This window comes from Solanum stenotomum, chromosome 1, assembly GCF_019186545.1.
Source record: "Solanum stenotomum isolate F172 chromosome 1, ASM1918654v1, whole genome shotgun sequence".
NCBI classification, from domain to species: Eukaryota; Viridiplantae; Streptophyta; class Magnoliopsida; order Solanales; family Solanaceae; genus Solanum; species Solanum stenotomum.
In genome coordinates this window covers 11,468,367-11,492,938 of record NC_064282.1, presented here as the reverse complement: position 1 = coordinate 11,492,938, position 24,572 = coordinate 11,468,367, and the positions used below count along the sequence as shown (strand labels likewise).

Genomic DNA, 24,572 nt, shown 5'->3' with positions numbered 1-24,572 from the left:
TATATTGTGCCTGTTGCACTACTTATATCCATTGGTGTCATTGCATGCCTTGTTAACTCTCATTTAGAGTGTCTTTTAGTGTCTTAGGTTACATTTCTCTCATAATTGTGCAACAATTGTTTTTGCACATTAATGGCATTATATGCCTTTCTTTATCCATCCATCTTATGTAACATTTAGATTATTCATTTACCTTATTAACTTTTTCATATTATTTTTATATATTGTAAGGTAGACTTTTTCACTTATAAATAGTGATAGTCTTACTTTATTTTGTATACAAGAAAATATAAAGTGCATAAAAATTGGTCAAAAAGAGAGTTCTTATTAGTAGTTAAAGAAATATGTTATTTTTGTAAAGTTTTGGACTCAACTCTTGTCCAAAATTTGTTGACTTATACATTGTGAATAAGTTGTTGTATCTTGGAGGAGACAAGCTAAGAAGATTATGTTGGACCCCTGAACTTTTTTTATTGCACCTTAAAGGAAGCAAGATATTCACGACTCAACCTGAAGAGATTTTATTTTCTTCATTTTAGTTTGCAATTGTAATTTGTAATTTCACCAATACAATAATTAAACATTCACACCTACCCTGAATTAAAACTAATAAAGTCTAGAAACTATTTTTACCCTTTGCATTATTTCTTGCTCAGAAACATAGAATTTTTTCCTTGCATGTTTTCTTCATCTCCTTCTAATTTTTACTTATATTTCTTGCTCAGATACATAGAATTTTGTCCTTATATGTTTGCTTCATCTCCTTCTGTTTTTTACTTATCTTTTTTTTGTATTATTAGGACTATAATCTTATTCTGGATTTGAGCAGTTACTTATATAGTTATTAGTTTACTTATGACGATTATCAATGCTTTATGTTGTTTTGCTATGTAAAAAGCAAATTTTTATTGAAAAGTAATATAATGGAGTTAGGAAGGTAATGTTTTGTTAGTTACGTTGTCTATTTTTTTCCTTAAGATCAAAATTTATATTTTTAATTTTTATTTTTTTTATCACACACATCAAATTAAATATTAACTTACTTGTGACAATTATCAATGTTTCATGTTGTTGTTGATATTACATATATTATTAGGGTAGTGAATGTTTATTGAGAAGTAGCATGGAGCTATGGAAGTAACGTTTGTTGATTTAATATGTTTTTTTCCATTAGTAGTTACAACTCTACAAATAAACATGCATAATGCATTTTGGTGAGAATTCAAAGGTTTAAACTTTTAAAAGTAAATTTAGTTATATTTTTTAAATCAAGGGAATGTGAGCCCCAATTTTTTATGCTAGACAATATTCCTCCACTATAGTGAAGAGAATAAGATAAATTTTGTTATATGTGATGAAAGAAAATTGTCGTGTAAGTGTAAAAGTTCAAATCATTGAAAATAATATCTAAAATTTTTAATAATTTCTTCGTAGGGTCTTTTACAAGCTTTTTTAAAATATAGTTCTTATTAGTATTTAAAACATTAAATATGCTTAAATACAGACATAGAATCATGATTTTTAAGTATTAAAAAATAAATTATGTATCTAATGATATTTTATGACCGCGCGAAGCGTAACCTATTGCACTAGTATATATATAAAGGAAGAGTATAGACAAGATGATGTGACACCTCTCTATGACCTCCATTTACATTTAGCTTTTTTCTTTTTCTTTTTTGGCTTTTTTTAAAAAATAAAATATTATATTATAAAAATAAATTACTTAAATTTATTACAAATAAATATTTTATTGATGGAGGAACATTTATAACAAAAATTCTTCATATTCTTTTTTTATTTATTTGTCTCGCTTATAATAAAAGGAGAAACATAATTTATCTTTTTTTGACTTTTTTTTAATTCAAATTAATTATTGTGTTGTAAAAATCTATTACTTAATTTATACAAATAAATAGTTTATTAATGTAGGAACATTTACAACAAAAAACTCTCCACGTTTTTTTTTCTATTTTCTCATCTCACTTCAAATCATAAAATGAAAATAATTTTTTTTACATTTTAAGTATCTTTATTTTTATTTTTTAATTTATTCACAAGGAGTTATTACCCATGACTTTGCCCCTCCTTAATTTTTACTTTTAATAATATTCATAACTCTCATAATTTTTATGTCCATAACCTCCAAACTTAAATTTGTAAGTTTATGATGTCTTATGGTGTTCCTTTATTTTGCCTATAAATTCATATTAGTTTCATGAAGATTCACATTCACAATTATCCTTTCTCTTTTCATCATATTGGTTTGGTCTGTAACAAAAAAGAAGTACATGAAGGTAAAAAATATTTCATTGCAAATTTTTTATTTTTTATTTCCTCTATTTTTGTCTATATAAATTCGTATTTGGTTTGTGAATGAAACTAACATGTAGCAAAAAAAAAGTACATGAAGTTAATAAATATATCATTCTCAAGTCCTTATTTTTCCATTTCCTCTATTTTGTCTATATATTCATAGTTATTTTCATGAAGATTCACATACAAAGTCATTCTCAAGTCTTTCTTTTTATTTTTATGTACTTAGACATGCTTTCTTAATATTTTTTAATGTTTGTATTATCATTCATCAAGCAAGTATGATTAAAAAAATCTCTGTAATTCTTAACAATGTTTTGTCTGTATGCAATTGCTCTTTCTAATAGTTAGTTTTTAGGATATAATATAGTTTGATTATAATATTTATTAGATTTCAAAAATAATTATTATTTAGTATTGTTAGTACTATTGAAAAGATAATATACAAATATATTACATATAGTTTAAATTTCGTTCTTTCTTTTGACATAATTATTTTTAATTGGTATATGATTTTTTTTTTATTCAGTTGATTGCATATAATGAAGCGTTTGACATATGGATCAAACATGATGACGGATTTACTTGCAAAGGAAGATGATAAAAGGAAAAAAAATGAAGCATAATTAGAGATTATTTTTTCACTTTGAATTGTATTAGCAACATAGTTACTTTTGCTAGAATTTTCTAAATTTTGATTTGTATAAATAATTTAGCTAAATGTATTATATTGTCAATGCTAATCATTTGATCCTTTATTATTCTACTTTTTCTTTGTTATGAAGCAAAAATAATATAATTATCTCGTTTTAACAACAACAAAAAAAATTATGATGATTAGGAGTTTCATTTTTATTATAATTATAAAAAAGTAATTGAAAAATAAAATATTATTTTCATGATGCCATTTTTTGCGTATGTAACAATCTGTTTTCGTCACCGTTCTTTTTGCTTTGAAATGTATTTATAATTTTTATGTAGTCACCAATTTTTATATTTTCTCTGCTCATTTTTTGTATTTTCACCCCTTATTTTTATTTATTTATTTTACAAATAAAATCAATGCACAATTAGTAATACATTTAATGTCTAATAAAATTATACTTTTGAATTATTTATAACTCATGTCTCTTCATCTTATTTGTAACTTTTAATGTAAAATATTATTCATTACTTTTGTATGTATCATTTTTCATAAATCTTATAAATATTTAATTAATGTTTAAAAAATTATAATAAGCAAATATAATAATAAGGACATAATAAAAAAATCAATTTTGTTTTGACGATATCAGAGTTTGAATAGAAAATTAGTACTCCTACAAAAGATAGATAAAATTTAAACATACAAAATATTTTCAACGTAATACAATATATTGTTATTTCAACATATTATCTCTTTATTCCATTTACTTCACCACGGTGAATATTTTGTTCTACTATATACATATACAAAAATTTTTTTATAGTATTTTATATGTTTAAAAAAAATGAAAAAACCTATGAATCGCAGATGAAGAGAAATATTAATATTATCTATATATTCGATACTAACCTAAATATTACATATTTCATATTATTATCTTATAAATAATTCATATAGCCGCGAAGCGCGAATAGTTTCATTAATTTAAAATAAAGTTAAAAATTCATTGCCAAACTTGGTCCCAACTTGCCAAATAGTACTAGTAAAAAAAAGCATTACATTTTTAAGTCATTACGCAATGTTATGTTATGGTACAATATATAAGTACTATTCCTTAATTACTTGTTCACTTTTTTTTTAATTGTTTCTAATTATTTATCTATTTTGACAAATCAAGAAATGATAATTTTTTTTATCTATTATACCCTCAATTAATTACTTTAAAAATGTAGAACATTTTGAAAATCTTAAGTTTTTAATTTATCAACTTCATAATTAATAAGAATAAATTAATAAATTCACTATGTCAATAATTATTATCTTAATAAATATGCCAATTTAAAAGCGAACAAGTAATTAGGACATGTATGCCCCAAGGGACACCCAAACAGGTATTCGAACCTTTTAGCGTGGCCGCCCTGTTGGAACATTTTTAGTAAAAAGAATTAAATTAACATTTCTCAAACCCTTCATCCACACCCAAAAACCCTTTTAAGCCTAGAAAAAATATCCCTTCAAATTCTTCTCAAAAATCTTTTTCTCCAAGCTTCCTCTTCCAGCAGCCTATTTTAACATCCCCTCGGCCCTTCAAGAATTTCCAAATCTCACACTAAAGGTATATTTCTTGATACGCAAATACTTATATATTCTTTGTTTGGGGTTTAGAGATTTAGCATTTGAAATCGATACTTGTTTCTTGTTTGATTTCTTGGGAAGACTCAGTTGGGATTTTGATTCCTAAATACTACTTGTAGGTGAACGTAGACGGAATCTTGATTTCTTTATTTTGTTTCGTGTTTCGTGTGAATACCCAGTTGGGATTTTTGGTCTCTTTAAGTACTTTTTATGTAACTACATGTGACTGATTTTCTTTTGTTTTGGTTTTAGGGTTTCATCTTTCAAATCTTGACATGACTATTGTTTTAGTGAAGACCCTCCAAAAGGGTGGTATTGATTGTTTTTGTTTGTGTCTGTACAGAAGGAGAGAAAGAGTAGTGAGTGAATGGCAGGAGGTGGTTCAGCTGCTGGAAAGGGTGATGCCCCAAGTGTTAGGATAGTGGTTGCAGGTGATGCTAAAACTGGAAAGTCTAGCTTGATCTTGACTGCCGCCACTGATACTTATCCGCCCAATGTCCCTCCGGTGTTGCCGCCTACAAGGCTCCCTGATGATATCTATCCTGATAAAGTACCTGTAACTATTATTGATACGTCTTCTAGGTGCTTATCATAGTCCTTTCTCTACCTTCTTATTGTTGGTTTCTTGGCTACTGATTATGTCTATGATACTTATTAAGTTTCTTGGCTAGTGATGGTGTCTATGATACTTGTTAAGTTGCATAAACCTTGTGTCTATTTCATTTTTTGGCCAAGTATCTCCCCTCACCATGTTCCAGAAAAATTGAAGATGGTTTTTTTCCTTTTCGTGTTTTATATACCTGGCCCTTTGTTTTTATCCAGTTGTCTTATATCAGACCTGCCTATAAATCTTTACTTACAGAAAGTTTGTGCATAGAGCTGAAATGTCTTTTGTATGTGCGAGATTAATGTATATGCATGTCTGGGTACGTCTTGTGGCTTATCTGGGATATTTTTCACTCCTCTAACAGTAGCTAGTTATAATATGTGAAATAACATATGAAATCTTTTGGTTCAGTTCTGATGTCTATCTATGTTAACACAGTCCTGAAAATAGAGGTAAACTTGTGGAAGAGCTGAAGAAAGCTGATGCAGTTGTATTAACTTACGCTTGTGATAAGCCTGCGACTCTTGATCGGCTGAGTACTTTCTGGCTTCCTGAACTCCGCAGATTGGAGGTTTGTACCAAGAATATGTGTATTCAGTAAACTCATCTTGTAAATTGTCAGGAATGTTGCACAACATATCCTTGGGAGGACTGCTCTAGAACTGTGGTAGTTAACTCATTAATTTTTACTCCGACAAACTTGTTTTTGCATTTACTAATGTGTTGTGGACTACATAATTGTGCAGGTTAGGGTTCCTGTTGTTGTCGTGGGTTGCATGCTAGATAAGAGGGATGAACAGTACCCTGTCAGTTTGGAGCAGGTGATGTCACCAATCATGCAACAATTTCGAGAGATCGAAACATGTATTGAATGTTCAGCATTTAGACATATACAGGTAAGTCAATTTACTTTGTCTTGGCATCATCTCTTTGTCAAGTTAAGTTTTCATTGTCAGACAATTTGGTCTTTCTCCTGGTCTGAATTTTGATGGTGTCCCTTCTTCCTCCTTTTGAGTAAAGAAGTGTTATTTGTAAGTTGCCCAGATGAATTATTTCTCTCCTTTTGCTCATAAATGGAATGCGTGCAGATTCCTGAGGTTTTCTACTATGCACAAAAAGCCGTGCTTCATCCAACTGCTCCACTATTCGATCAGGAGGCTCAAACTTTAAAGCCTCGATGTGTTAGGGCTTTGAAGCGAATATTTATTCTTTGTGATCTTGATAGAGATGGTGCCCTAAGTGATGCAGAGTTGAATGATTTTCAGGTCATATACTTCATAGATTTAGTGTAACTTATTATAGTCAGTAGACTAGCCACTGACTTGTGCTATCTGAGGACTAACTTTTGAATTTGTGCGTTTTTGTTATCATTCAATGATCGTGTAGGTCAAATGCTTCAATGCTCCACTACAGCCTTCTGAAATAGTTGGTGTTAAGAGAGTCGTGCAAGAAAAATTACAGGAAGGTGTCAATGAACAGGGTCTTACATTGACAGGTTTCCTCTTTCTTCATGCACTGTTTATTGAAAAAGGGCGTCTGGAGACAACCTGGACTGTCCTGCGAAAATTTGGCTACAATAACGAGATCAGGCTGTGTGAGGATCAGCTTCCTCCCCCCATCAAGAGACATCCCGACCAGGCAAGTTTGTCCCTGAACTGGACCTGAAGTTAGAACTTCCTATGCTTTTTCTTACTCGAGATTCCATTTTTTCCCTCTCCTTCCTTTGTCTCCTTTCATTCTTACCGGCCAACGGGAGTCAAAAACTTCTGCACTATCCTTCACAGCTATTGCTACCATTATGCTCTTGGCCTTGTACTTTCTTTTGCGTGGGTGGTAGATCTCCAGCTTCAGATTTTGCCTTCACCTTTTTTTCAGGTTTGCTAATTTGTATGGCATGTATGTTTCTCTATTTAGCATCTAGTTGGCATTGCCTCTTCCCCAGGAACGGAAGATCTATTAACTCCCTGGCTCATGGGGGAAATAATCAAAGAACTCTCAATAAATTTATCATATTTTTATCTTTGAAACAATACAACAACATAGAGTGTACATAGACCTTACCCCTACCTCGTAGAGATAGAGAAACTGTTTGAGGATGACCCTCTGCTCAAGTAACACCTTTTAAACAATAATACTCCCTCCGTTCACTTTTACTTGTCTCCTATACTAAAAGAGATGTCCACTTTTACTTGTCAAGTTTAGAAAACCAAGAAATAGTTTATCAGTTAGTTCCTAATTTACCTTTATTATTAACTATAGTCATTTCCCCAATGTATTTCCAAAACATTGGATATATTATATTCATAGGGTGATATAGTTAATTGTCATTCTATTTATACCTCTTAAAGGTATGTGCGAAGTCAATACTGTACAAATAAAGATGGCTGGAGGGAATATCATTGAAACAATAAAGGAGATATATTCAAGTTTGAATCTTTTGTTTTCTTTTTAATAATTGCGTTGAGTATTGCCCAACAAATTGTTTATCAATGACCAAAGAATATGAACTTTCTACTTATGTTCTTCACAAATTGAATTATTATCAAATAACTTTGGGTTTTCCTACCAGTGTCAGCAATTGATGGTTACACAGTTTGAACAATTTCAAGTTTACCTCAAATAAAAAATGAGTAAGACCTTGATTGAACCCCTTTCATATGAGAGTTCGGCGTATTAGGCACTGCTTTTGCGACGCACCATTCATGGTGCTACCGTAGAAATTACTGTATTTGAAGAAGGTGATGGTGAAAATACATTCTGTGCATTTAAACCAGCTCAAACCGAAGGAACTTGTTCAATGGTCACCGCTAGATTCGGATTCGGCTTTTGAGCCTTTCAACCATTAACTAATTTTACCTTTCAAATATGTATTTGGTAATCAAATTTGTTTGAAAGGTTCTTTATAACTTATGCCTCTGTTGACACACACACACACACACACACACACACACATTATCTGTTGATCTGTTTGTTCATTTCTAATTGCTGTGATGTTCTGCCAGCTTAAGATTTCAATGATTCGTCTTTCTACGTAATAACTGTGAGCGTTCACTTTGAAATACTGAAGTATCCTTGCCCTCCTGTAGAGTGTGGAGCTGACCAATGATGCATTGGACTTCCTCAGAAGAATCTTCTTCACATTTGACATTGATGGTGTATGTACATTTTCTCTCTTAAGTTCTTGAAGTTTTAATAAACAATCTCATCTATGAGTCTTGTTGAGACTGCTTGTCCTATGTAGGTTTGAAGTTTCTTTCTTATAGGGTCTGTTTAGTATAATTGAGTTGTTTCCAATGGAGTTTTTTCGCGCAAAATATTGGATGCTAATTTCACAATCTTTCACGGCCTTGGTTGGACATCAAATTAGGTAACTTGGAAATAGGTTGAGGAATGGGAATGCAAGATGTGTTACAACTTACAACGATAATTTTGAGTGTTGAAGGTTTGAGTATTTGTGTGGTGGTTAAAACAAATGACATGGAGCAAGAATTGAGATAGTAGTAGAGGAAACTGATATATGTTTTCTTGAGCTGAAATTACATCAGGCAACCAAACATCTCGTCATGGAAAATGGTTCATATGGCATACCAAATGCACTTTTATTGTTGAAAAGGGAGTTTTTGGTATCTTGGATTTGGGGTGGGGGAGTAGATTCCATTAAAGGTGCAATGGCTAATGAATTTTACAGGTTTTGTTGTTTCCTTCATCTGTTCTTATAGGTTGCCCATGCCATAATTGTTTTATTTTTTTCTATGTTGCCCGGACTCTCCAAAATTGTTGCGCACGTGTCAGATCCTCCGAAAATGCACTACTTTTGGAGGATCCGACATGCACCTATTGCCATTTTTAAAATAGTCCGAGCAACATTTCTTTAAATTTTTTTATAGAAAAGATTCTTGCTACTTACTCAACTCTTTGCCAGTTATTTGTTTTTATATTGATTCTGGTTTCTTAGAGGTTAAACTGTTATATGAAATATCACTCTGATGATGTTATTTGTCATCTACAACTTTAACAACTTTTTTTTGATCTTAATCAGGATGGTGCTCTTCGATCCAATGAGCTTGATGACTTGTTTTCCACTGCTCCAGAGAAGTAATCTGTCTTTCCTAATATCTTTTACTATTTGGTTATTTCCTTTTTAATTGTGCTACTGAAGATGAGGAAAAATGATTTGATATTAGGATAGGCTTTTATTTTGGTTTGTATATTGAGTGGTGATGTATTTGTGGTTTCTAGTTGACAGAGGGGAAAATGCCTTTCCAGGCCTGCCTAAAATTCATATGAGCTACGTTCTTGATGCTGGAGCTGTTAAGTAGTTATAGTGAGAAGTGATAGGTTCTGGTTCACTTGGAGTAGCTACTCCTGTTTAGGTTATTTTTTGATGAAATAAGAAGAATATCACTAACAAAAAAGCATCAAGAAGATGCAAGCATTACAAAGAGGTTACCATTCCCAGGAAGGCAAAAAAAGCTATCTCAACTATCAAACATGGATCTATGGAACTGATAATTCTAGGAAAGATTCAACAATAATTACACAGTGGCCTTTTTAGGTTATTGAAAAAAATTATAGTGAATAACCTTATATTAAGAAAACAGTATGGTGGATAAAATAAGGTTTCAATAGACTATGATCATGTTGTTTCTACCAATCAGGAAAGCTAATTATGACAATGATATTCTGTTGGTTGCTCATTATCATAAATGCACGGGTTAGGAGTAAAAAAGGTGAATTGGTGAATTTGAAGCCGCATATCATACTAACTGATTGTTGTTTTTTGATCATCTTCTTATATCAGCCCCTGGAGTGATGCTCCGTATAAGGATGCTGCAGAGAAGGATGCCTTGGGAGGACTCTCTGTTGATGGTTTTCTTTCAGAGGTGCATATTACTGGAGCATTTTTGCTAACTTGCACTGTATATATTGTCTGTTTTAAAATGATACACTATGACATGCTATAAATGTATACTTGTGGGCAGTGGAAACACCGGTGAAGGGTGTAGTTTCTATTGATAGATATACTTGCCATATTCTTCCTTTAGGGGTCTGTTTAGGTTAGCTCAATATTTTTTGTGCATTACAAATGTGAGGTACACATGGTTGGCCCCAAGATTGAAAAAAAGTTTAGGGTTGCGGTAGGTGCATGACCAGTGCTAAAATAGTTATGATGGATCCTCTAAATATTGAACACTGTATAAGATATGTATAGCTAATTGGTTTGGGATTGATTGGATTCGTAATGGTGTAACTTCAAAAAGCCAATATTTTGGCTGTGTAGAAATTGATGAACATGCCAATTTCTAAACATGTTACTGTTATTGGATCTTGTGCCAGGGATCAGAATTTTAATATTTAAGCTTGCCTTATATGATTCTGTTTGTTTTCTTTGCTTATGTGTTCCCATATGCTATTGTTTTGATGTTTCTTTCTATCCTGTGGATGCAGTGGGCATTGATGACACTTCTTGATCCTATTTATAGTGTGGAGAATCTTATATATATTGGATATGCTGGTGATCCTTCGTCTGCTATTCGTGTAACTCGAAGAAGACGTTTAGATCGCAAGAAGCAACAATCAGATAGAAATGTCTATCAGTGTTTTGTTTTTGGGCCAAAAGAGGCTGGAAAATCAGCCATTCTGAATTCATTTATTGGAAGGTTTCTCTTCTGAAGCTGTTGCACATCAAACTCGCTTTCCTCAACTTTAATTGAGAAAGATTTTTTTTTGATGGCCCATTTTTTGTTGTACCTATCTGATTTGCGTTTCCTGTAATTTGTGATGCAGGCCGTTCCCAGAAGAGTACCAATCAACTACTGGCGATCAATATGCGGTAAATGTTGTTGATCTAGGGGTAAGAGATCTTATTATTTTGGTTCGTTCTCAATTTTTTTTCAAAAAAGCTTTCTCAAAAAGATATTATTTTGGTTGGTTTAAAGACAAAGTTACAGATAGATATTGTCACTAGTTAAAAGAATGGGAAAAGAGAAGATTGAGTTACTGATTGAAAGAGCATAACAATCCTTTGATTTTACATTATGTATATTCAGATATCTGGTACATACCTGTGTGGTACTTCTCTTCTTGGTTAATGTTGAAAATGAAAAACTGATTGCAAGAATAACATTCCTGCTCTATGCTTACTCCGGTGCTATGAACACGATATTACACCATAATGCTGTGTCTTTTGATTATGGTTCCATTGGTCGTAATCATGTGCATGACCAAGTATGGAAAAGTAAAAGAATGAGAAGTTAAATGAAACATGTCAAGAAGTTAACTTTTACAATTTGTCAACAATGAGTTGCTTATAACTGTCGACTGGTCCAAGAGATGGTTGTTCTTATAGATTTGACATAAGAAATTCTCAGCTTCACTGATATTCTTGGAGCATTAAGTCATTGAGTGTTTAGAGCTCTGAGAATGATAGGTTGTGTAAATGCACAAGATTGCTCGGACAACACTGTTTTCAAAAAAAAGGTGATAGGTAGTGCAAATACAATGTGCTATGAACATGGTATTACACCATAATGTTGCATCTTTTGATTATAGTTCTATTGGTTCTAATCACGTGCATGGCCGAGTATGGATAAGCAAAAGAATGTGAAGTTAAAAGAAACATGGTGAGAAGTTACCTTTTGCAATTCGTCGACAATGAGTTGCCTAGAACTGACTATTGGTCCAAGAGATAGTTGTTCAAATAGATTTTTCATAAGAAATTCTCTGCTTCACTGATCTTCTTGGAGCATTAAGTCATTGTGTTTAGAGCTCTGATAATGATAGGTCGTGTAAATGCGCAAGCTGGCTCTAGACAACACCGTTACTAAAAAAAGTGATAGGTACTGTAAATCTGGAAAGGTCTTGCAAGACAGCGTGCTAAAATAACCTTGACTGGTGAAAGATCACTGAAACTGAGTTGTTCTAAGATGTCATAAATTTTTACTAATTATATATGGTGGTGGGGAAACATGTTTCTATGTAATTATATCCACTTTGCAGTTTGTTGTTGAGGAATATAAGTTATAGCCGTTACGAAATATATGCTTTCTGACGATTGAGGTAGTGTCGAAATGCACAGGTAAATAGACAAAAACTGGTTATAGAGGATAAGGATTAAGGACATTGAAGCCAAAAAGTAAAATTTGTTTGGGACCAATGGAGCTCGTTTGGCAGTTGGGAGGCAAAATGTTTTTATTGGAGTTCACCAGGAGTTTGACCTTGTCTTTCTTTCAAGTGTTGGGGCTGTCATGAGTGCTGAAACTGATATTGGTAAAGCCTACTGATTCTGAGAATTAGAGGGGATTGGCCACAATTTCTCAAATAAACGATATGGTTTCATTAAATTGGAGGAATTAATCAAACACACGTGTAGGATAACGAAAAAAATTCAATATATCTTGCAGGTAAAAATACATTGACCTCCCTCCAATTTGATGTAATTATACTCCTTTCCGATTCATGATTACAACAATCCTACCCTAGTAAGGAGGAAAGTTTGAACACAATTAAGATAAATATTGTAAATATAGATGAACTTCTACATATGTTTACAGTTCTTATTGTTACCAATAACACGTTCCTTAGGTTCTTAATTTACAAGGTAGTTTTTGGATAAATTCTTGAGCATGCAATCATCAGTTTTAACACTATATAAAGTGCGTATGCTATTGTAGTGGAGGTTTGTTCCATGGTTTTTCAAAACGTAGGTAGAGTGCAGATCTTCAGAAACGAGGAGTGTTTTTAACAACACCTCAAGTTGCATTTGTTTGTGATGTCCCACATATAAGTACCCTAAAATATTGTATATTATGCAAATTTTTCTTTCCTTTAAACACCAATTTCTTACAGTTTGCGATCTCTTCATAAACCTAACCTCCATATTGAAGAACTTATAGTAAAGAGCACCCTGGCTACTGAAAATGCTTTTTATGTACTTTATGATCCTATGTTTTTTTTTTTTTTGAAACTGGTAACATTGAGATCCTATGTTTATTTTACTGAAAAGGTACATAAAATTTAATTAATAAGGTGAAAATTTCCATGTATACAAGCAATACCTCAAATAATTTCTTTATGATCCTATTGTTGTTTGGATGTAATGGTCTCTCTTCAGGTTACGTATTACCGTGTCTGGTAGTAGTTGGATTTTCTGTTCTCTGCAATTTAATCAGATTCTTAAAATTGTCATTAGCATATGAACAGCTATTCCGTACATTGGCAGGGTGCTAAAAAATCTCTTGTGCTACGAGAGATACCAGAAGATGAAGTGAAGAAGCTTCTATCTAGCAAGGATGCTTTAGCAGATTGCGATATAGCAATTTTTGTCCATGACAGGTGACTTAAAATGCATCATTGCTGAATTGATTCAAGTTGATTTTTTGTTGTTTTCCTGAAATTTCTATATTTTACCTAGGCCTCTGATCACAAATCATCCTGTTTATTTTGTTCTTGACTTGGAAACACAACATTCCGTGCATTACTAGTTATTCTTCTTCATTGATTTCTGTTTGACACTTTCAGCTGTGTTAGAATTCAGTTAACTACAACAGTGACATACCCAGTATAATCCAGAGAAGTTGTTTCTGATGGACCCTAGGCTAAAAAGAAAGTAGTCGACGTGGGATTATAAGAAAATAAGACAGTAAAATAGCAAGATACAAAATGGGGTTGGGTGTGGGGTGTGAATGAAAATTGATTACAGAAAGTGCGCTATGTTGTCTTAACTTTTCATCCAGATAACTAAATGCAACCACTCTATGCACAGCACATGTTGTATTCTACTCAACTGCTGAACTACTTCTATCTTAGAAAGGAAATAGAGATGAAGAGAGGGAAGAGCATACCATTATAATTCCGCCACATTCTATTCTTACATTTTTTTTCCTTTTCACAGTTGTTCCTTGCATTTGCGAAGTAGCTCATCTTAATACCTTTTATGTCCAGTTCTCATGAAGCTTCTTGGAAGAGAGCAGCAGATTTACTGGTGGATGTTGCCAGCCACGGAGAAGCCACTGGGTATGAGATGCCTTGTCTCATTGTAGCAGCTAAAGATGATCTGGAGCCTTATTTGACCGAAATTCAAGATTCTACCAGGGTATCTATCCTTATCCTACATACCATCAAGAATTGAGTATATTTTTTGTCAAGTAGTAATTTTATATTCAGGTTCAATTTATTTATCTCCTGGCATTTTTAGTGAAATGCCTTTTACCTGCGTGACGTTTACTTTTGTGATTGCTGCACCATATCAAAACAATTTTCTTGAAGAGTGAAGCTCAACTAGTACTGCTGCATGTGCTTGAGTATATCCATGTTCCTGGTGTAATTTATCTTCTGTAGAGGCTGAACCTACATGATGTATTATCTTAAGTTGTTAGGCAGTGCACATTTTTAGTATAATTTGATATTTGCTAATTACATGATGAATTTGTTTAATAGGTTAGCCAGGATTTAGGGATAGAAGCTCCTATACCCATCAGCACGAAGCTTGGGGATTTCAGTAATTTGTTCCGAAGGATAGTTAATGCAGCGGAACATCCACATTTGAGCATCCCTGAAACTGAAGCGGGAAGAAGCCGTAAGCAATATCATCGGCTCGTCAATCGATCTCTTATGTTTGTATCAGGTAACAATTTGATTTGATTTCTTTTTGGACCTTTAAGAACTTTTTACGGCTATCAAGTTACAGAAAACAAATAATTAGAACTAACGTTATTATGGGTTTCACCATGTATATTTCCTTGTTCTTGTAAAAAAAAAGATGTGCTTATCTTTGGAAGTTAACAGTTGATGATACAGCGGTTTCTTTTGGTTTTAGTAGAGCTGAAATTTATGTTCAAGACGGTTCAAGCGTCTTGATCATTTAGAACCTATACTTTGCTGCCGTCATGTCAAACATTTCCATTGGAAGAACACTTAAGAGCTATTGACTTTGACCCCCTGCGCTATTATTTGGACTTCAATGACCTGGAACGCAGTTCTAGATAAGGAAAATCACTGGGATGTAATTCTAACCTATAAATTAGTTGCCACTACTTTGTTATCCAAGTCAAAAAATATTTCCTTAGAATATTTGACGATTTTATTTTTACAGGAAGTGTTTGTGTTACAAACAACCTTCCAGAGTTTAAAAGCATCAGGCTTATAGTCCGAACTCTCTTTGTATTAGCAAAGTACCAACTGGCTGGGGTTAGAGGTCATTAGGGGATTTATCTAGTAGTAGATTGGAACGAGCACCCGTAGAATAAATATCATGTCTTTTTGGTTTGTCACCCAGCTAGGATGGTTTTCTTGGATTTGTTGTAGTTAATGGTTGAAGATGGTATGATGGTTCACATGTGGAGGGTACAAATTCTCTTTATATTCAGGCATTCTTTAAATTTTATCATATGTCCAGATGCTTTGTCATCTTTCATTGTTCGACATGCAATTCTAACTCTACTGCTGTCACAGTTGGGGCTGCTGTAGCTGTTGTGGGACTGGCAGCTTACCGTGTTTATGCTGCGCGGAAGAATGCATCGAGCTGAGAATTGAGATGGCGTGATCATAATATGCCAGTCATGGTTTCAAATATCAAGTTTCTCTTGTCTGATCTCTTGTGCCATGGTTTATTGCTTGGTTTTCTGCTAGTGTGCATATCTCCGAATTCCAACATGGAGAAAAATGCAAATATTTTTGTGATCGCTGCTTTAGATCTGTTACATATTAGCGGCTTTTCTTTTGTAGCATCTCAGTTAGAAAAGTACTGGACGTGCCTTTTCTTTCGAAGTGGAGAAGCCCCAATTCTGGCAGGGTTGATTTGCTGCGAAATAAAATGTTTAAAATAAACTTTGTTTAAGAAACTTGGAAGTAAACATGAAGCGACCTTTTAGGTTATATCGTATTTTAAGGAAAATTTTATTGAATTGTTGTAGGATTTTGTATTTTTGGAAAGTTGTCTAGCATTTCCCATAAAGCTTGAAGAAGTAATATCATCCAATTTCCTAATTTGCATTATTCACTTCAATTAAACTGTGATATAATCAGCCTTTACTAATTTTATTATTTGATTCTTCAACGTCTCGTCTTGTGGAAGTTTTAGATAATCTTGCATTGATTAATTTCCAACTTTTCTAGGAACAGTGAAGATTTGTGGGCCAGACCTATGTTGAAATTAAGAAACTAATATTGCTTGATGACCATTGCTATCTTGAACAATAATGCAGACAGATCTATCCGTTTTCTGATATATATATATATATGATATCGAATAACAAACTTGTTACCTTTCAATGCCCTTGCCATATTTTTTACAGTCATTGGGTTTCCTAACAGAAGAGGAAGAAAGTGGACCCAAGAGACGAGGCATCTTGGATATCAACACCAGGGGAAGAGGAGCGGCTAGCTGTAGGGCTAGATATATATTACAAAGAGAGCTTAGTAGCAATTAAACGGAGAGAATAATGTACTAATTAAGGCTGGAATAATGTCAAATTCCTAAATTAAGTAGCTTGTTTTGCACAATATATTGCTGCATCTGTTGTTGACGACTTGCTTTATTGAATTAGATGGTTGATCCAGTAATGGAATTGCATTATACATATGACAATACAAGGCATCATTGTTTTGGCCCTTGAATTTGCTAAGATAATACGGCCACCGGCCTGAGTCGTTGTTGTGCGTTATCAAATTCCTAAATTAAGCACTTTGTTCTTTTTATTCTTCCCATACAAGTTACAACACCAAAAATAGAAAAAGAAATAAAATACTTAAAATAAGTCTATCTTCTCCATTTCTCATCTTCAAAGATATCACTAATAAAAATTATATTTTTATTTAATCAATTATATAATTCAATTTATATACATGAAAAATATATATTATCCAATAATAAATTATAAAAGCAATCCGCTAATCACTGCCAATTCACTAGTTCTCTCCCATTAAAATTTAATATTATATCCCCTTGTATGTTTTTTATTTAGATCTATTAGGAACATGTATACCGGGTTTAAGAATGATCATCGTTTGGGTGAAGATTTGGCGATGGAGATACTACAAAGGTTACCTGTGAAACCGTTGTTGCGATTCAAATGCACGAGCAAGAGTTGGTACAGTCTTATTTATAGCCATATGTTTATTGGTAAACAATTGAATTATCATGAAAGTAAGAATCAACTGAAAATGTTAATTCGTAGCCATGATGACATTCCCGGAATGGACATAATTTCGAATTCGGAAGGAACCCCTGTAATTGAAAATGCTGATCATCTGTCGAGTTTTCTTGCTAATACATATCAAATGGTAGGCCATGTGAATGGCGTGTTTTTATTTCAAAAAGGATGTGGTGGATCTGATCGTAGAATGGGATTCTGGAATCCTGCAACAAGGGGGTTAACCACCCTCCCTGACGTCCATTTCCTGTTACAACCATTTTTCAGGGAAACGGGTGGGTTTACCGGGTTTGAATTAGACCCTTTTACAGGTAACTACAAGGTGATTTGGGTTCGCGAGTTCTATGATGGTAACTGTGATAATTCGTTTCATCGAGCATATGCAGCGGTTTATTCCTCTTCTAAAGGCTCTTGGAGATTTATTAAACGTAAAGATCACAGAATTCTCACTACCTCTGGTTATTACTCCTGTAGTTATCCCAATTCAACTGGTTACCTTAATGGAGCTTATTACTGGATGATCACGTGGGTAGATGACTGCGGCCTTCTTTCATTTGATTTTGACAATGAGGTGTTCCGTGAGATTTCAGGGCCAGATGTTCCATATAGTTATCGTCGTCAATACAACGTCGTATTGATTGATGGCTCTATTCACTTTTTGATCAAAGATGACAATAGCATAGAATTTGGTTTGTGGGTTATGATCCAACCTGGTATTTGGAACAAACTTGTTACCTTTCAATACTTTTTAACTAGTTGGCCTGTCTTTCAGGGATTCTGGGATTCTAACACACCCATTTTCAAAAGTAAACTTGATGGGCTAACCTCCTATGATATTAACACCCACGAGATAACGCATCTCAAACTTCGATATAAGGAATATATTTGTAGTTTTAGTATTTTTTATTATAAGGAGAGCTTAGTAACAATTAAGTGAGGGAGATTGTCTTCTGAGATGATCTCTTATGACTCATGAGACAAGACATCAGGGTGATATTTGGTTTATTTTTATAAGGACAGCTTAGTAACAATTAGGCGAGGAAACAGGGAGCTACACAGACCATTGTAGCTTACCTGACATACTTGCCTCCTCCATAAACAATTGATGCTTTACACAATTGCTGCATCTATTGTTTGAGTGTTGACAACTTTGTTTATCAAAACGGTCTACTTATTATTTTATGAGTTTGATTTATTCATGGCTTCAAGTTTTTTATGCAACCACGAAACAGGAAGGACTGCAGTTGGAGTACTTAAAAATGCGCTCAATGTACTGCTGAACAGTCAAAACAGGGGCTCTTGTCCCATGGAAGACAGTCACAACACCTCTCTTATTTGATTCCTTCAATGCCTTGTCATTCTTTTGAACTGACCTCTCAACAACTGATGCTACAATCCATAGAATCTTTGGATTTCCTTTATCTCCTCTATCATATTCATATTTGTATAAGTTTTCGAAATCCCAGATTTTGTACCAAAACCCTCTGCTCGTATGATCATTTTTGAGGTTAGACAAATTTTTTTACACAATGAAATCACAACTAGTGAGCAAGATATATATATTTATATAAGACTTTTACCAAATGATCTCTTGTGCCATGGTTTATTGCTTGGTTTTCTGCTAGTGTGCATATCTCCGAATTCCAGCATGGAGAAAAATGCAAATATTTTTGTGATCGCTGCTTTAGATCTGTTACATATTAGCGGCTTTTCTTTTATAGCATCTCGGTTAGAAAGTAGTGGACATTCGAAGTGGAGAAGCCCCCATTGCTGGCAGGGTTGATTTGCTGTGAAATAAAACGTCTAAAATAAAATTTGTTTAAGAAACTTGGAAGTAAACATGAAGCAACCTTTTAGGTTATATCGTATTTTAAGGAAAATTTTATTGAATTGTTGTTGGTTTTCGTATTTTGAAAAGTTGTCTAGCATTTCCCATAAAGCTTGAAGAGGTAATATCATCCAATTTCCTAATTTGCATTGTTCCTTGATGGAACTTCAATTAAACTTTGATATAATCAGCCTTTACTAATTTTATTATTTGATTCTTCAACGTCTCGTCTTGTGGAAGTTTTAGATAATCTTGCATTGACTAATTTCCAAATTTTCTAGTAACATACATGAAATCACTTTTTTTTTTCTTTTGTTTTGGGACTTATATTTCCTAGTGGTATGTAGTGAAATGCTACCAAGTTCATAAATTATTTTGGACTATATTAAATTCAAGACAATAGTCCAAGTAAGTATTGTGCCTAATAAAACTATTTAATTACACAAGCATTTTCACCATATTTATTATTAATGTTTTCTATAGATTGAAGTAACTACATATTGTTTCACTAATTAATATTTTCATACTAGGTTTCAAGTTAGCGAGAAAGGAGGGAGTTAAGCGAGATTTGTTTATGTATCCTAGATATATACAGATTTACAAATTATACTTAATTTTGAATTCAAGTATGAGTTAAAATCTAGTAAAATTCATAATATTGCAACTTGCAATTAAGTAACTATTTTTGTAAGTTACTAATTTAATTTCAAGTGCGTTGGGCTTAACCATTTAATTGCGGTACATTTAGCCATGGCTCAAATAGCTATTGTAGAGTGGTATTGTTTTCTAGTTTCTCTTAGTTACTTGGTATGTGTTAAGTAGAGGTGCCTCCAACTTTATAAACTAGTGTAATATATATGGCCACCAGCATTATGCAGACTCGTTGAAGATTTAGAAAGGGAAAGGTTGCCTGTTGCGATTCAAGTGCTTCTGCAATAGGTGGTTCACCCCGCCCTCTCTTTATAAGATAATACAACGGCCACCGGCCTCAAGGAGCTAGGTTGTCTATGTTGCAATTCAAGTGCATTTGACATAATATCAAATTCCTAAAGCACTTTGTTTAAAAATACTCTACTTTTTATTCTTCGTTACAACACAAAAAATAGAAAAAAGAAACTAACGCTAAAAAAATACTACGGAGTATAAAATAAGTCATCTTCTCCATTTTGGATTAAAATGTACTATAATGCAATACTTCTCCATTTCTATTTATTTGTGATTTAAGTATTTAATCAATTATATAATTCAATTTATATACATAACATGAAAATATATATTATTATCCAATAATAAAAGCAATCCGCTAATCACTGCCAATTCACTAGTTCTCTCCCATTAAAATTTAATACTATATCCCCTTGTGTGTTTTTTATTAAGATCTATTAGGAACATGTATACCGGGTTTAAGAATGATCATCGTTTCGGTGAAGATTTGGCGATGGAGATACTACAAAGGTTACCTGTGAAACCATTGTTGCGATTCAAATGCACGAGCAAGAATTGGTACAGTCTTATTAATAGCCATATGTTTATTGGTAAACAATTGAATTATCATGAACTGAAAATGTTAATTCATAGCCATGATGAAATTCCCAGAGTGGACATAATTTCGAATTCGGAAGGAACCCCTGTAATTGAAAATGCTGATCATCTGTCGAGTTTTCTTGCTAATACATATCCTATGGTAGGCCATGTGAATGGCGTGTTTTTATTTCAAAAAGGAGGTGATGGATCTGGTTGTAGAATGGGATTCTGGAATCCTGCAACAAGGGGGGTAACCACCCTCCCTTACGCCCATTTCCTGTTACAACCATTTTTCAGGGATTCGGGTGGGTTTACCGGGTTTGAATTAGACCCTTTTACAGGTAACTACAAGGTGATTTGGGTTCGCGAGTTCTCTGATGATATCTATGATACTTCGTTTCATCGAGCATATGCAGCGGTTTATTCCTCTTCTAAAGGCTCTTGGAGATTTATTAAACATAAAGATCACAGAATTCTCACTACCTCTGGTTATTACTCCTGTACTTGTCCCGATTCAACTGGTTACCTTAATGGAGCTTATTACTGGATGATCACGTGGATAGATGACTGCGGCCTTCTTTCATTTGATTTTGACAATGAGGTGTTCCGTGAGATTTCAGGGCCAGATGTTCCATATAGCAATCGTCGTCAATACAACGTCATATTGATTGATGGCTCTATTCACTTTTTGATCAAAGATGACAATAGCATAGAATTTGGTTTGTGGGTTATGATCCAACCTGGTGTTTGGAACAAACTTGTTACCTTTCAATACTTTTTAACTAGTTGGCCTATCTTACAGGGATTCTGGGATTCTAACACACCCATTTTCGTAAGTGAACTTGATGGGCTAACCTCCTATGATATTAACACCCACGAGATAACGCATCTCAAACTTCAATATAAGGAATATATTTGTACTTTTAGTATTTTTTCTTACAAGGAGAGCTTAGTAACAATTAAGTGAGGGAGATGTATATATCAACCATTGTCTTCTGAGATGATCTCTTATGACTCATGAGACAAGACATCAGGGCGATATTTGGTTTAAGGAGAGCTTAGTAACAATTAGGCGAGGAAACAGGGAGCTACACAGACCATTGTAGCTTACCGAACATACTTGCCTCCTCCATAAACAATTGATGCTTTACACAATTGCTGCATCTATTGTTTGAGTGTTGACAACTTGGTTTATCAAAACGGTCTACTTATTATTTTATGAGTTTGATTTATTCATGGCTTCAAGTTTTTTTGTTCCAAATGGGATTGCGTACGTTAATATGCCAATACAAGACACCATTGAATTGACAATTAACATCGAGAAGAGTATATATAGTTTAGTCTTTGCTAGGTCTCTTAAGGCTGTGCATTGAATTCTTAAACCTAGAATTTGATGTCTTTATTTAACAAACCTTCTCCCCATGAGAAAATTTGAATAGGTCGACCAATCTGTAATTTCACATTGGTTTCTGGGATTCTAGCACTGTCATTTTCTTTACTAGAAGTTCTCGGGTGGTCTCCTCTGATGTTAAGGCTGGGGAGATGAGGCATTTTAGATTTCGATATCAGAGCCAGAGAAGTAGGTGTAGAATTTATTAGAGCTTAGTAACAATTGGACGAGTAAATGAGGATCTGGACCAACATATTTGACTCCTCTGTGAGCATCTGAAATAATTTAATGTTTGCAGCCAAGATATTGCTTATACAATGCCAAATTCCTTAAGACGCTTCGTCTTATAACAATAGTTGTTGTTTGAGTGTTAGCAATTTTGCCGACTTGCTTTATATATAGGAGATGAAACATAGAGAAAAGTTGCAGTTCAGGCATAAACCAGCAGTTATAATAATCAACAGGTACACAATTTTAGAAGATTTATCTCAGCCTCTTCATGCCTGTCCATTGGATTTGGATCCCTACACCCTAGAAAGCTCTACAAGTGTATCCTCCAACTGTAGGTGAACAATTTGATATGTTCTTGTTTACCAAACCCTTTCCCCATGCAAAAATTCGGAGAGGTCGATCAATCTGTAATTTCTCATTGGTGTCTTTCTCTAGCTGCAAGCAGTACTTATCAAAGTTCTCAACACTTACGTGCAATCGGAAATCAAGGGCTGCCAAGAATTTCATCTCCAGCTTGTTCAGTTCTGTTGTGGTTATTCCTCCTACTTTTGCATAATAAGCATTGTTGTAGCAGCTGAAAAAAGTGCGAAAATCTTAATTGTATAGAAAAGACACAAAAACTTAGATTAGCAATGATGGTTAGAAAGAATACATACTCATCATCTACAAACTTGACAGCCAACATGATGCTAGTGATGAGAAGCCGGTGAACATTAAGAGAGGTGAGTAAACAATGAGTCAGATTGAGGAATCTCTCCAAATATATATATGCAACCACGAAACAGGAAGGACTGCAGTTGGAGTACTTAAAAATGCGCTCAATGTACTGCTGAACAGTCAAAACAGGGGCTCTTGTCCCATGGAAGACAGTCACAACACCTCTCTTATTCGATCCCTTCAATGCCTTTTCATTCTTTTGAACTGACCTCTCAACAACTGAAGCTACAATCCATAGAATCTTCGGATTTCCTTTATCTCCTCTATCATATTCATTCAACCCCATATTTGTATAAGTTTTCGAATTCACAGATTTTGTACCAAAACCCTCTGTTCCCATAATCATTTTTGAGGTTAGACAAATTTTTTTACACAATGAAATCACAACTAGTGAGCATAATATATATATATATATATATGACTTGTTGATATTAGGTGGGAATAAAGGATTGTTATCAGAATTATGTTTTCCTTTTTGTTTGGTTTTCCTTTTTGCCTTAGAAATATATTCCTTTTAGCATCTTGGCGTTGCTTCTACGTTGGTCAATATTTCTAAAGAATATCAACAAAGGGGGCAAAATGATACAGCAGATGCACTATCAACATAAAAAGGTAAGTACTATAATTAACTTTTCCAATTACTTTAACAAAATAAAGTTACAATTCAAAAAAATAAATGATGAGTAGTAAATAGGTATATCATCTTTTACAAAAAAAAAAATCAACAGACGTCAAAAAGAATTCATCCACAAGGAAAATGCTAGGGTTTAAGGAAAGTAAATTGTATGCAAATCTTACTTCTATCATGAAAAATGAGGAGGAAAATGGATTAGGAGAGAAAAATATCATGTTTGATTGAGATTCTCTGCACTCGAAACCTAATTAATCAACAATGGTTCATTTTTACTTAGTACCTGAATTATCAAGAAAATCAATGCGATTCTATTCTATTTTTTATTTTTATTCTTTTAGGTAATACGTAATGCCAAAAGATATGTGAACAGAATAATTTAATTACGATATAATGTGTACATCAATGAATGACGAAAAGCAAGTAGACTATATAACCAAAAAAAAAAAAACCAAAATAGTACAAATTAGAGATAATATTCTTTGTTTTTGTTCAAGAGGATAATATTCTAACTTATCTCAAGAATCAACACTAAATTCTACATCACTACATGAGTATATATCCTAATGTTTTATTCTATAATATTTCTGATACGAGATCTAAAATAAAAATGATGGCAAAGGCACCAAGGAAAATCCCCTAACAAATTATCTCATGCTTTAATTAAGTTTCAAATTTTTTGCATTATATTCCAAAACCATCCAAATGATACTTTTTACAATATATACTAGAGTACTTTTTATGCATTATTTCCTTTTCTTTATCTTTATGATATGCTTTCTTTTCATTTGTCTTGTATGTTTCCACCTTTTGATCCAAAAAAGTCCATGAAGGCAGGCCACCAGCTTGGCAAGAAAAGAAATTTACACAAGTCATGATTGGATAATATTAGGCC

General features: G+C 33.3%; 4 protein-coding genes across 4 annotated transcripts; 3 read left to right on the top strand and 1 right to left on the bottom strand.

The window, feature by feature from the left end:
• The first annotated feature begins 4,416 nt into the window (after positions 1-4,416).
• LOC125863768 (mitochondrial Rho GTPase 1) lies at positions 4,417-16,199 on the top strand. The gene is made up of 15 exons (XM_049543779.1): positions 4,417-4,577; positions 4,941-5,179; positions 5,643-5,775; positions 5,951-6,100; positions 6,293-6,469; positions 6,591-6,842; positions 8,291-8,359; positions 9,244-9,299; positions 10,006-10,087; positions 10,653-10,864; positions 10,992-11,058; positions 13,426-13,538; positions 14,148-14,298; positions 14,643-14,829; positions 15,657-16,199. The coding sequence occupies exons 2-15, from the start codon at positions 4,965-4,967 to the stop codon at positions 15,728-15,730; spliced, it is 1,938 nt and encodes a 645-aa protein (XP_049399736.1). The 5' UTR covers positions 4,417-4,577; positions 4,941-4,964; the 3' UTR covers positions 15,731-16,199.
• Positions 16,200-17,180: 981 nt separating this feature from the next.
• Positions 17,181-19,139, top strand: LOC125855073 (putative F-box protein At3g10430). Its single transcript, XM_049534772.1, has 2 exons — positions 17,181-18,069; positions 18,982-19,139. The coding sequence occupies exons 1-2, from the start codon at positions 17,181-17,183 to the stop codon at positions 19,137-19,139; spliced, it is 1,047 nt and encodes a 348-aa protein (XP_049390729.1).
• A 1,435-nt stretch (positions 19,140-20,574) lies between these two features.
• LOC125854991 (putative F-box protein At3g10430) lies at positions 20,575-21,527 on the top strand. Its single transcript, XM_049534656.1, has 2 exons — positions 20,575-21,427; positions 21,511-21,527. The coding sequence occupies exons 1-2, from the start codon at positions 20,575-20,577 to the stop codon at positions 21,525-21,527; spliced, it is 870 nt and encodes a 289-aa protein (XP_049390613.1).
• A 1,079-nt stretch (positions 21,528-22,606) lies between these two features.
• Positions 22,607-23,434, bottom strand: LOC125863778 (cyclin-P3-1). Its single transcript, XM_049543784.1, has 2 exons — positions 22,986-23,434; positions 22,607-22,903 (listed from the first exon to the last, which is right to left on the bottom strand). Exons 1-2 carry the CDS (start codon positions 23,390-23,392, stop codon positions 22,630-22,632), a joined length of 681 nt encoding a protein of 226 aa, XP_049399741.1. The 5' UTR covers positions 23,393-23,434; the 3' UTR covers positions 22,607-22,629.
• Positions 23,435-24,572: the final 1,138 nt, after the last annotated feature.